The 13,830-nt window shown below is 38.7% G+C and overlaps 1 protein-coding gene across 2 annotated transcripts in view; it reads right to left on the bottom strand.

Annotated features, from left to right (window-relative positions):
- The window catches only part of RELN (reelin), a 455,243-nt gene that overhangs the window by 156,783 nt on the left and 284,630 nt on the right, over positions 1–13,830 (bottom strand). For both annotated transcript variants that reach the window (XM_038377914.2, XM_038377905.2), the window contains exons 13-16: positions 12,254–12,366; positions 10,106–10,314; positions 6,107–6,235; positions 4,046–4,155 (exon numbers count right to left, since the gene is read on the bottom strand). In XM_038377914.2, the coding sequence (XP_038233842.1) occupies positions 4,046–4,155; positions 6,107–6,235; positions 10,106–10,314; positions 12,254–12,366 (561 nt within the window). The remainder of the gene's footprint in view (positions 1–4,045; positions 4,156–6,106; positions 6,236–10,105; positions 10,315–12,253; positions 12,367–13,830) is intronic.

Genomic DNA, 13,830 nt, shown 5'->3' with positions numbered 1-13,830 from the left:
ACTCCCAAAGGGAGTCTGGCCTGTGTAAGGTCTGCACTACTGAGCCCTAGCACTGCTGAGAACTGTCCTCATGCAAAAAAGAAAGAAGGTCAGAGTGATCATACGAATTATAGACCAAGTACATGTTTACCAACAATGTGGAAACTTCTAACAGCAATTTTGGCAAAGAATATCTGGCCATTCTAGCTCACAATGGAATGCTGCCTCCAGAGCAAAAAGGCTGTACGGTAAACATGAAAGGGACAAAAGACCACCTCAAGCTGAGCAGGAGGATCACAGAATATGCAAAACAAAAAAGAAAGGAAAAGTTTAGAGATGGTGTGGATAGCCTCCCAAAAAGCACAATAGACTCCCACATTTGTGGATCATCAAGACACTGAAAATGCACAAGATTCATCCAAGGATGATTTCCTTTCTGCAGCAGTCTATGGTTAACAGGAATACTCAACTCCACCTGAAAGGGACTCTCACTGATGAAGTCCAAATTAAAAGAGGAAACTTTCAAGGGGACTCCTTATCACCAGTGCTGTTCATGGTAGCAATGCTGCCACTGATATGGATGATGCCTGAGATAAATGGTGATTATCATATCAGCAAAGAGCAACAACCGGTTAACCATTTGTAGTACATGGATGATTTGAAAATATATGGATAGTCAGAGAAGGAGATACTGAGATTGATAGTATGTGTAGAAAAGTTTGGTGAAGATATAAAGCTATGGGCTGGCTTGGCTAAATGTGCATTCACATCTGTAAAGAGGGGCAAACTGGTACAATCAGATAGCATACAAGTTAATGAGGTATTATCCAAGATACCTCTCAGCATGGCCCCTACATATACCTCACGGAACTGACAGAGTTACAACATTAGGAAGTCAAAGAAGAAGTGGGGAAACAGTATTACAAATGAATAAGAACTAATCTAAAGACCCAATTCATCTCAAGGAATTTGATCTGAGCCATTGGGTGATACAGTATTATGGTACACTGCTGAATTTAACAAGTGGAATCAAGAGGAGAAGAAAAATTTCACATCCAAACAAGAAAGCTCCTGAAAATGCATAGAGTAATGGATATCAATCAAGACACGGCCAGGATGTACATCAGACAACATGATAGAGGAAAAGGTCTGCTATCTGTAGGGGAAGCAATTGACAATTAAAAATGTAACATCCAAAAATATGAGGAGTCAGCCAAAATAAAAGATCATGTGGTTGCTATACCAGAGCTGGACAAACATGCATTCAGCCTAAGAAAACATAAAAAAAGGAGAAAGACTAGAAAGATTTACAGAGAAATGCGATGGAGAGAGATCAAAGCCATTAATGATCATAAAAAGAAAAGGAGTACTTGTGGCACCTTAGAGACTAACAAATTTGTTAGTCTCTAAGGTGCCACAAGTACTCCTTTTCTTTTTGCGAATACAGACTAACATGGCTGCTACTCTGCAACCTGTCATTAATGATCATAACAAGCTTATGACTTGTAGAGGGATACCTCTAAAGAGAGACAGAGAGCCTCATTATGACTGCACAAGAGCAATCATTAAGGGTTGATTACATTCTAAACAAAACTGGCCAACAGAATTGCTCCCTGAACTGCAGAATGTGTTCTGAAAAAGAAGAGATGGTGGAACTTTTGTTGAGCACCTGCAGGAGCCTGACTGGAAGAGAATTTATGAAGAGACACAATGAGATTGCCAACTGTCTGAATTGGAGCCTTTGTGGCAAATATGGATTTAAACAAAACATGCAAAATTATGACACACTGATTTGAAAGTGCTCTAGAGAATGAAGAGGCAAAGATTTTACGGGATCTGGCAATTGTCACAATTATCAACAGGACAGACATAGTGGCAAAGAGTCCTGTGGCACCTTATAGACTAATAGATGTATTGGAGCATAAGCTTTCTTGGGTGAATACATGACATCTGACGAAGTGGGTATTCTCCCATGAAAGCTTATGCTCCAATACGTCTGTTAGTCTATAAGGTGCCACAGGACTCTTTGCTGCTTTTACAGATCCAGATTAACACGGCTACCCCTCTGATACTTGAAGCCAGACATAGTGGTTGTAGAAAAGAAAACAAAGAAGACCGTGTTAATTGGCATTGCTGTGCCAGCAGACAAACATAAAAAGGAAACAAGAAGAGAAGATAGTTAAATATGAAGAGCTATGCCATGAAGTGGAACAATTATGAAAAACTAGAACAAAAGTGATCCATTGATCTGTGAAGCATTTGGAGCAATCCCTAAGGGTATGGATGAGCAGCTCAAGAACACATTCGGAGTGGAAGATATCACAGTCATTGTCCTCCAGAAGACAGCACTCTTTGGTACTGCAAGAAGTTTAAGAACAGTCAAAAGAGAACTGCAGGAATTCTGCACAGGGTTTAACAAGACTCCTGACTACCCAAACCTATGGAGTTAGTTCATGACCAGGATCTACTGGTGACTCATGGAGATAAATTTTAGACAGGAGCTTTTCCCTTTTTATACTTAAAGGTCTTATATGCTGTGAAGGCTATTTTTTTAAAAGAAGAAAAATCCCCATGATGTAATACTGAGGGATAATAATATTTTTGAATTAACGATTCAAACCCTGTATTTTTCTTCCTATTGTAAAATTTCTGTAGACTTGCATTGATTGCATCATTCTGTTGTTTCCAGAAACTTGCACTGACAGCTGCATTTTGCATTTTCTTATATAGTAACTCACTTTTCATAGACATCAATGTTTTGACTTACCCTTCATTTTGCTTAATTTTTGACATAATGTCACTATATTCAAGACAAGAATTAATACTGCCTTGGGAATATCGAGATGATACTAAATCACACTAATGGGAATAAGGAAATAGAATTACCAAAATAATGATGGAAATTAACTACTTCATTAGCTCAATATTTTATTTTTACATTTCAATATCCTGGCAGTTTCAAAAGGCTTTTCTTTTTTCAAAATGTCAAAGGGCTTCTTTGTGAAACTTAAAATGTAACAATATTGGGAGCATAGCTTGTCTAAAATTAAAATGTGCTGTATCTTGCTGTTACCTAATATCATGTCAAAGCATCTTAGGAATTGTGGCACCCAACAATTTAACCAGAAGTTTCAGACTATAAAATATGCATTCATAATATAATGCATTTTTATCTACATACCTAGCAAAACAATTCCTGTGCTCCACAAACATATCCGCACCTTGGTTTGTAGCAGAATGTGTTTATTTTAATTAGCTGTGGCCCTCTCATATATATGGCCCATCCTTATATATGAGGTATAAATCCAGGGCTATACAAGTCTTGCATTCACAAAGTACTTGTCTGTGTTTTGAATATTCCTATCCTGACTGAGCCTGCCTTTCCACGACTGTAAGATTTAATACTGTGTGACTCAGTGCAAGACTCCTATTGTTGCCTTGCTTTTTTCAAAATATATGCACAATTAAAACAAAAGATTTATAGGTATTAGAAAATAATTTAGGTAAAAATAAGCCTCCAAAATGGAAATAGAGAAACGTACTATCATCAAAGGTACTTTTCCTTATCAAATACTGTACACAATGCAAAAGCTGTCTTCCATGTGCTGGTGGCAGTGTTTCTTTATTAAAGTCTTCTGTGTCTAGCAGGTATAATATATCCCAGATGTTGCAGTTGTTACTTAGGGAAGTTCAGTACACATCCTTAATAGCATAATGTAGTACCTACTTATGTTAACTGAATCTAAGCAGTCAGAAGAAATATTATATTAGCCCCTCATCATGAATATTTTACTTTTAGAAAGCTTTCAATTTAGAAAAAAAAGATAATCTACATTTTGCCCGCTGCAGCTCTATACATCATTTTATCTTCTTATTCCACTGCCTTTTCAGATTATATAATTCCCATCTAGCTTCATTAAAGACTGGTGACCAAGTGCACATAAAATGGATGTTTAACAATCTGCAAATCCCAGCCTTATGACATTGGGAAATATGTGTCTACTGGGGACTGTGTATGGAAATTGTACCTGAATGGTACATGATGATAACAGGTATGAATACTAACTATTATCAATTGCCCACATATTTCCATGGATTGGTCCTGTTTGTCTCCATCGAATCCTGGTATTTCTGGTTAATGCTGCACTGGGAAGGGGAATAGTTATTCGGTTCCACCTGAAATACATTTCACACATAAATTCCCACATTTTTAAACGGTAGTTGTTAAATATTAGTATACATTGTTGACGTTTATTTTACACTGAAGAGTTTTAAGAACTTTATACTTATATGGGCCTAAATTCTGCTTTCACAAGTCAATGCAGTTACTACAGATTTATATGCTATAAATGATTCATAGGTTCCAAGGCCAGACAGGACCACTGTGATCATCTAGTCTGACCTCCTGTATAACACAGACCATAGAACTTCCCCAAAATAATTCCTAGAGCAGATCTTTTTAGAAAAACATCTTGATTTAAAAATTGTCGGTGATGGAGAATCCACCATGACTCTAGTCGATTGGTTCAGTGGTTAATTACTTTCACCATGGAAAATGTACACCTTATTTCTAGTCTGAAATTGTCTAGCTTTAACTTTCATTTATTGGATTGTATTATACCTTTCTCTGATAGATTGAAGAGCCCAATATTAAATATTTGTTCCTGAAAGAAAAAATCTTTAATCGTTAATTCCAAGTCCCCGGCTAGTGCTCCAATCGCTTTCCCACTCCACAGCTACCCAAAGGAGAATTTGGCCCATGGTATTTCAGTACATTACATTTAGTACATTACATATGTTATTTAAAGCATTTAAAATGAAACAAACAAAAATATGCTGTCGTTTCTATTCAAATGATCAAAGTTAATACTGCCCTTGAACTGCTTAGTATAATGAACCTTTCCCTGACAGGTTTCAGAATAGCAGCCATGTTAGTCTGTATTCGCAAAAAGAAAAGGAGTACTTGTGGCACCTTAGAGACTAACAAATTTATTTGAGCATAAGCTTTTGTGAGCTACAGCTCACTGCATTCGATGAAGTGAGCTGTAGCTCATGAAAGCTTATGCTCAAATAAATTTGTTAGTCTCTAAGGTGCCACAAGTCCTCCTTTTCTTTCCCTGACAGTGGACCTCTCTAAAGCTACGTATAGAGTTAAGCCTTTGGATCTGGCTGAGCTCCACTTGGAGCAGGACCTGAAGAGGGAAGAAAGGCTGCTATTTGCCATGTTACAGCCACCCAATCCTGGGGTGAGCAGGCAAGGGATGGTTCTGGCCACTAGTGCAACTTCTACCCATCTAGTCAGTTGTATGGCTGTCATCCTTATAATTATCTGAGCATCACATGTCTGCTGTAAACTATGATCAATTGTAATGGCCATCGAGGCACTCCAACTATGTTCCTTTCCACGGTCATGCCTCTGACTTGTCCTCTATTCTGAGGGCTACAAGGAAGATGGGATACAGGCAGTTATGTCAGCTCTGTGCCATCATGGGATTGCTCTATGCAAGAGGAATCCACAGATGGTCACTTAAATTCATGTTGCACTGGCAGAATAGAATCAAGCATACTTAACTGGGAACAGGATCTGGCCCTTTATTTTTCTTCTGTTAGATTAACGCATGATTAGCATATTTCACCCAGTCAATGGCTATTTTTTTCTTGCTGAACCTCTATAATCTGTTCTACCCAACAAAATATTTATAATCACAATTTTTGGCTAGTGAAATCCAGAGGTATTCCATTGTATTCCAAATGTCATAATTCCAAATTAGTAAAAGATGAGGATCATGTAAAACATGGTCATAAATGGAAGAGTCCTTTGTTATTATAATTTAATAGATTAATCAAAACAAAAAGTCAAGTAAATTTTGCCTCATTTTGTGTATGTATGTATGTTTGTATGTATTTTTTCCTGTAGAAATATTGCTATACAACAAAAACAATCTGAGGTACATAACTTTTCATTTCTGGGCAGCCAGAAAAACCAGCTCCTTTGCTTGTTGTCTCCAGTTAATCAGAAATGAAAGGTTGCATGGGGACACTTTCTTCACTGCTTTCCAGTGTCACAAAGGATTGACTTCCTTTTGTAGTCTTGAATCTCTGCTAGTTTTGCACAGAACTCTCTTACCCACTGTAGTTTTCAGAGGCATAGATGGTGCTGTGAGGAAGATGAGACCCAGCACATATCTCAGGCAAGCACTCAGTGTGAAGTAAGGACCAGGAACGGCCATGATTGGTTGAAAACTCCAAGTAGACACTAACAACAGAAACAAACAGAGTATTCAACTCAGACTAAATGTAATACATCAGCATTTGTAGCACCAACATATAAAAGCTTTAAAACTCATTGGTTGTTAAATAATTGATACCTCTGATGTTGAAATATGAAATGCCTTTTTGGGCAAAACACTTTAAAAGCAAACATGAAGCAAGCTCAGTATTTTAAAGACAACAAAACATAAACCATATAAGAACACCTTTAACTGATAGAGGTGAAAGCAATTATTGCAGTCCTTATTTGGCCATTACACGTTTATTTTTATATTGTATTTAAATGGGACTGATGTTACTCTTACAATATTCCTGGTTGAATTCTGCACCACTGTGCAATGTAGAATTTTGCAGAAATTAATGTTTTTTGCTTTCCCTCCCAGAATTTCCTTTCCCTCCCAGAAATGGGCTGCAGTGCTGCTGGCTGCCATTAGGGTCCACTGGACCTAGCAGAGTACAGTTCGCACATAGAAGACACTGCTGAGGGGTGGGGGAGGGAGCTAGCGGGTTCCTGGCAGCTGCAGTTCCCAGCATGCCCTGAGGGAAGGAGAGGGTGGTGCACAGGAAACTTCACACAAGCCTGTGACCAAGCATCAGGCTGTTTCTCCCTCTGGATCCCTGGGCTCTGAGGGGTAGGGGATGTGTGTCTGGGCTAGGGGAGACCCTGTGGCTGGGCTCTGGAGGGTAGGGTGTTTGGGTGTATTGGCTGGGGGGACAATAGGTGGGTTTTTTTGTGGGGGGAAGAGGCAGAGAAACAGAAATGGGTTGTCAGAGGGGTTTCTTTAACTCTCTACTTCTGGGGGAATTTTTGTGTGTCTATATTGTTACACACATACTCGCTGACAGGTATTTTGGAAATAAATTACCAAAATAATTGAGACTGGCGTGATTATGTAGTGTTATTTTTGTCAAAGAAAATTTGCAGAATTTTAAAATATTATGTGCAGAATTTTTAATTTTTTGGCGCAGAATTCCCCCAGGAGTATTACCTATTAGTAAGAACCAGTCAGAGTGCAGTATTGAAGAAAAATATTAAGAAGGAGAGTCCGACTGATCTGACTGCTAATAGATTTTATGAATTATTTCCTTGAGAGAGTCACTAGATTGAGAAAGCAAATGAGTTATGTTATTTATATTTCCTTCACTCAGAGCTATCTGGACTAAAAGGCCAAGTGATTGACTTCCCAAGCATGTAGTACAGCACTCTTGAAATATTTTTGGCATACAATAGGTGCTTTGACTTGGAAATTATATAAAACCCTATATAGCTCAAAATATCCAGAACTCTCCAATTCATGCATTCTGCATAAGGCTGTGGATACTAGCTCTAAAGCAGGCCAACTCTTTCCTCCGACAAGAAGGAAAAGAGGAGGAAGGAAAGAGTATCTCCATACTAAAGCAGGCCAACTCTTTCCTCCGACAGGAAGGAAAAGAGGAGGAAGGAAAGAGTATCTCCATATACCTCTGGGAGATAACACCCCCCATCTTTCTCCTCCCCCCCCAGGTATTGGGATATTTCAGCTGTGCTCCTGTTGAGGAAACCTCTTGTCTTTGATCTGTGGGGGCAAAAGATCTATTTGGCTTTAAGATTCTACTCGATAAGTTTATGGAGGAGATGGTATGATGGGATAATGTGATTTTGGTAATTAATTGATCTTTAAATATTCAGGGTAAATAGGCCTAATCCCCTGAGATGGGATATTAGATGGATGGGATCTGAGTTACCCAGGAAAGAATTTTTTGTAGTATCTGGATGGTGAATCTTGCCCATATGCTCAGGGTTTAGCTGATCGCCATATTTGGGGTCGGGAAGGAATTTTCCTCCAGGGCAGATTAGAAGAGGCCCTGGAGGTTTTTCGCCTTCCTCTGGAGCATGGGACACGGGTCACTTGAGGGAGGATTCTCTGCTCCTTGAAGTGTTTAAAACATGATTTGAGGACTTCAATAGCTCAGACATAGGTGAGGTTTTTTGTAGGAGTGGGTGGGTGAGATTCTGTGGCCTGCGTTGTGCAGGAGATTGGACTAGATGATCAGAATGGTCCCTTCTGACCTTAGTGTCTATGAATCTATGAATCTGTCCCTCCATCCCCACCTGAGGCTTACACTGCTCATGGGAGTAGCACATTGGCAGTAGCCTTAGGGCTGGACTAACTCCAATGGGTTGTCTCACTGTTGAAGAGACTGACTGGTTTTCCTTCTTTCTATTTTTTTTAAATATCCAGTGTGAGCAAGGCCTCTGCTACTGTCAATCACCAGATAGGTATATATTTAGAAGACAGGGGAGACAATATTAGTCATTCACCTAATGCTTTTTTCTTTTCACTCTCTGATAGTTATCAGATCAGTTATTAGAGTCTTTCCCCCAATGACTGAATGCCAGTCATAAAAGGAATAACCAATGCCTTGCACTAGGGAGTGAGGGGACTGCTCTGTGCATCTGTCTGTCTACATAGCAGCTGGATGGAGAGGCATCACTACAGCCATCCCTGAGAACAGCATTACCCAGTTGGTATCACATGACTGTGACAGAGAAGGTAATGCTCACCTGGAGTCAACACCCTAGATGTTTAGAGCTGCTCTAGTGACACAACAGAACCGTAAACTGTGTATCTCCAAAGCTGCACATAGCAGCTGAAATGTACCAGTGAATACACACAGATGGAAATCAGACAAGGAGAAGACCCATTAGATCAGTGATACTCAGACCTCAGTGGTTCAGGAGCCAAATTAGAGATCTACATTATCCAAAAGAGCCACAGTAGTATGAATTCATTGTTTCATTTACCTATATATATATGTTATTCTCACAGCAAAATGACTGACCAAGTATTCTGTAATTGGCTAATAACATAGGAAAGCATCCTGATTGATTAATAACTTAGATTGGTTTATAATTAAATCACACAGCGTTTTAATATCATGTGCTGCAAAGAGCTGCAGGAGGCACATTAAAAAGCCACTTGTGGCTCTCGAGCCTCAGTCTCACTGTGTTAGATGATCTAGTCAATCTCCTGGCAATGCAGTGTCATTCCCTGTAATATATCCACAAATGTTCATTGAGGACTTCAGCAACCATGAAGCTCCTGATAGAATGTTCCCCCCGCCCTTGCATTTCACCGCAGTTTATTTTTTAAAATAAACTGTTTATAATACACGACTCCGAGAATGGCTGTAGATTTCTAACATTCTGCGAACCTTCAACAAGTAATGTAGAAAGCATTTAATTTATTAGAGATTTGCTGCTTTATTGAAATATTCATGTAGAGTAATTTACTAAGCATAATTTGTTTCTAACACTCTATTTTAAATAATACAAATGAAGGATTAAAAAAGTCACAGTTCATCATCCTGACACCACATTGCTGGGCTATGACTTTTCTATTTCAGAATAATTTACTGAGAATATGATTTTATTTAAAGAGTGTCTTACTATACATCTATTGCCATGATATTATAAACATATATTAAAATGGTTTATGAGGTTTCAATGATAGCTTTGCCATTGATTTTCAACTGATTCAGGTTCAAGCCCTAAATGGTTTGCCCATAGTCACACAAGGTATCTACTGCAGAGCCAGGAAGTGACCGCACATCTCCTGAGAACCAGTCCAGTGCCTTAAGCATATGGTTGTCCTTCCTCCTGAAGTCAATAACCATTAACTGCTGGGTTCAAGGAGAACAAGACTGGACTGGTACTAGGTGAGATGCTGCATGCAAGCCTCAAACCTGTTTACATTTGTTGTTTTTAATTGCCTTCTTTCTTTCTCGGAAAAATATCCAAATCATTTTAGCGATGCTATAATATAAAAAGTATAAGAAAGCAGGTTAGTTGCAAGATAAATCTAGCCTGTTGTACCTGTTACCAGGTTGATAAGTTCCACAGCCCAGATTAATGGAAAACTGGATCATGTGAGTTATGGTGGAGGGGAGTACCGGCAGGACATGGAAGTAATCAACAGCCCAGACATTCTTGTTATGCCCTTGATGATTCTTTTGCTTAAGACAGAACTTGGTAGCAGGAGTCTGCAGCTCCGGACTAATGACAACAGAAGCCAAAGATGGAACCTTCAACAGAAATTAAACTAATTAGATTTATATAAAAATTACACAGAAAAGAACTGTTTACAAAATAGCAGCAATAATTTCAAAGGGGCCAAACAATACTAGCCCATTGTCCACATTGCTTCTTTCATGTTGATTATTAAATTAACCTTCTCCCCACAAAAGAATCTAGACAAAAACTCATCTAACTCACTGCATGGCCATCACTACCCTGGAAATCAGGGGTACTCAGCACTTACAATGATCAGGGTATTTGACTGTAAACACCTTGAAGGGACCATGTCTTCTGTGTTCTGAAAAATACTAATTAAGCTTGATTGTTTAGCAGTGATGTTGCGTGAGAAACGGGTATTGCCTCTCAATTCTTCCAGTTTACATTAGCAAATGCAATGGAAATGCACCGCTGGTTTAAATAGAATGGAATAATTTGGAGCAGATATCATGTTTGAAATATAAAGAAATGTTCTTTTGATGAAATTTAGCTCATGTGTCTGGAGCTATATGACTAGTATTTTTTAATATATTAAAGGGACACTTTCAGCTGTAATTGTAGTCCATTTGCAAAAAAGGATGTCAGATGTAGATGTAGATGTACCCCTGCCTCTGAGTCCCCCTATTATTTTCTACTCTTTTACAATAATAATTTCCTTTTTTTTAAAGTGGATTTTTTCCTATTGCCATGCAAAAAAACAGGAGAAACTTTACTACAGTGAAACAACAAAACTCAGAATAAAGTGCTTTCAAATACATAAAGTAAACAGACTGAAAAAAAGAAATATTTTTTCTCTCAATTTTATCATTATAGTAATCTTAGGTGTTAACAAAAGAAAGTGATAAAAGTATAGAAGTGTTTTTAAAGTAGACTATACCTTTAATACAATATTCTCTATGTACTGTAATGTATAAACATCCTGTAGTTTAGTTTGTAACAATGTTGTGTGCATATGTATATATGTAACCCCGTCTTTTCTTCTTCCTTCTAGACAGCACAATACAAATATTGTACCAGAGTTACCATGCTGGCTAGGGCTCTGTGTATAGCACATCCACAGACAGCCCCTAAAGGGTATGGTTCTTCATAGCAGGAAGGACCCCTGATTCTGGAAGCAATCCTGAGAAGAAATTGAGGGGTGAATATTGCTGTCTGGGTGAGAAGGCAAAAATGTTTTCCAGCAACAGGAATGGAGCTGTCTCTGTATCCTTTTTTAGTAATAAATACATTGTCTGTTGTTTACTGAGCTCATGCCTGTGTCATCATTCCAGGGAGTCTGTCTGCTTGTGCTAAACAATCAAAAAGGAGACTGCAAGGTCACACAATTGCCAGCCAACCGAAAAATCCATTATTCGTTCAGCTCTAATTTTAACTTTCATCTAGACTTCTCATATTTTGATTGGTGTTGTATAAGCTTGACAAAACCCAGGGTGAACTTTTCTGGTGTTCCTTTCACAATAGAGAACTCTTTGGAAATTGCATATGAAAGCCCCATATTTTCTGAGACAACAAAAACAGCACACTCTTTTTAAAGGATACATCCACTATCACAGTAGGACTGCAAAATTATTGCCCAAAGCTAGCTTCACAAACTGACCATGCCTACCCAACTGCTTACCTGACCACACGGACACCATAAACCTCTCCTTTATTGACACTCCCCCAGTCTAGCTGCTGCATGCTCTCATGCTCAAAAATAGCTATAATAATTATAAGCTTCCAACCTCTTTATTTGCTACCTTCTTTTTAGTCTATTATCCTGGCACTAAATGAGCTAAGTAGTGGGCATTGCAGAATTCTGATGCTCAGATGCTTTCTAACAGTGTGATCTGGACATGTTAGTTGCTTGAAAAACTCTTGTTGAATTACCCTAGTGGAATGCCATACTCAGCATGGTCAAATTGGCTTAAAAATGTAGGTTGTCTGTCTATCTTTGTCTATAACACCTACCTTATAAGAAGCATAGGTCAGTGTATCAAGAGCTATGTGCTCTTTCCTTCCTTCTATCTTTGCATAGAGGAGGACATCATTTTCATGGGCTTCTCCAGAATCACAAGTTCCCCCTTTACAGTACATATTTGAAAAACAAAATAATTGAAGCATGTGTTATTTAGAAGTAAATCACATTAAATTCTCATAATTATGAAAACAATTACACCTATTATTAAACTAAGATCTGAAACAAAAGAACACAAGCCCCAATGGAATAATGTATAAGAACCATTCGATCAGATAGGCCATGCTGGAGATCAATGCTTTGACAGAAAAGCCTAAGTAACTATTTTTATCAGTTTAGTGAAATAAATTTTAATAAAAACAATGTTATGCCACAAGTGGTGTTTGTATCTGTGCATCTTACACCCTATTCACATGGAAGTGCTCTGCTTTTTTCAGTGTTTGATTTCCTGTTTCTGGTAGAAATCAGTAAATTGTTATTATTTAGTATTTACATCCTGGTTAGAGCCAAAGGTCTCTGTCAGGTTCAGGGCTCCATCATGTTTGGTGCTGTGCAAACACAGAGGACATATAGCAAGATTGTACTGGGCCCTGGGCACAAGAATAGTCCTTGCAAGCAGGCAGTGGCAGGGCTGTTCAGGGTTAGCCTCTCCAAAGGATACAGAGGGAAGTTCAGGGAGCCTCTGGGACCATAGTGTCTATCTCTTCCCCCTCACTCCATTAGCTAACAAGGCTAACTAGGTGTATGCCAGGCACTGTCTTCATGGGTGTGGTTGCAGCCATACGTTCTCTGCCTCCCTTTGTGCCTCTCTGAGCTCTGACTGGGGTGGTGCTACACCGTTCCTGATACGTATTAGCACAATAGAGCCCTTAGTGAATATTGTGGAGAAGTAAAAGATATGCCATTTGTAATTGTGATTTACAGTATTTTCATTAGGGAATAAGAGAGACAATCTTTACTCAGCCAAACTCCCATTGCTCAATGGAAGGGAGCATGGTATAGTGGTTTAAGAATGGGATTTGGAGTCAGGAGGATTTCTGTGTTATTTTCCTCTTTCACAGACCTGGTGTGTAACTCTGGGCAAATTCAGCAAGACTCCCTGTGCCCATCTGTAGAATGAGAATAATGTTTATATAATCTATAGGATTGTAGGTAGGACTAATTAGAATTTGTTAGTTGCTTTGAGATCTCTGAATGAAAGGTGCTATATACATTAAAAATACTAGTATTAACATAGCAACTTTATTGCTGGCTTTCCCAATATACTTGGCATTCGTGGATGTGAAGAGGGTGCTAGTCCTGTGTCCCAAAGCCTTGTTATGGCAGTGAGGTCCTAAGCAGTTCTGCCTCAGGAAGTGGACCCCCAGTTGGGTATGGAAAGGTTGCCGCATCCCCTTCTTCCTCCTTTTCCCAATTTATCCATAGTTGTGACACTTCCCAGATACTTTGGGAAGCACAGTTAGCTAAGCATGAGTTATACTTTAGTCAAACACAAGTTATTGGGCTGAATATAGGGGAACAGTGAAATTTAATGGCATGGGATATATAGGTCAGATGAGATGATATAATG

Source organism: Dermochelys coriacea, chromosome 1, assembly GCF_009764565.3.
Source record: "Dermochelys coriacea isolate rDerCor1 chromosome 1, rDerCor1.pri.v4, whole genome shotgun sequence".
In the NCBI taxonomy this organism is placed as follows: Eukaryota; Metazoa; Chordata; order Testudines; family Dermochelyidae; genus Dermochelys; species Dermochelys coriacea.
The sequence above is the reverse complement of the archived record's forward strand: the minus strand, read 5'-3'. Positions and strand labels throughout refer to the sequence as shown.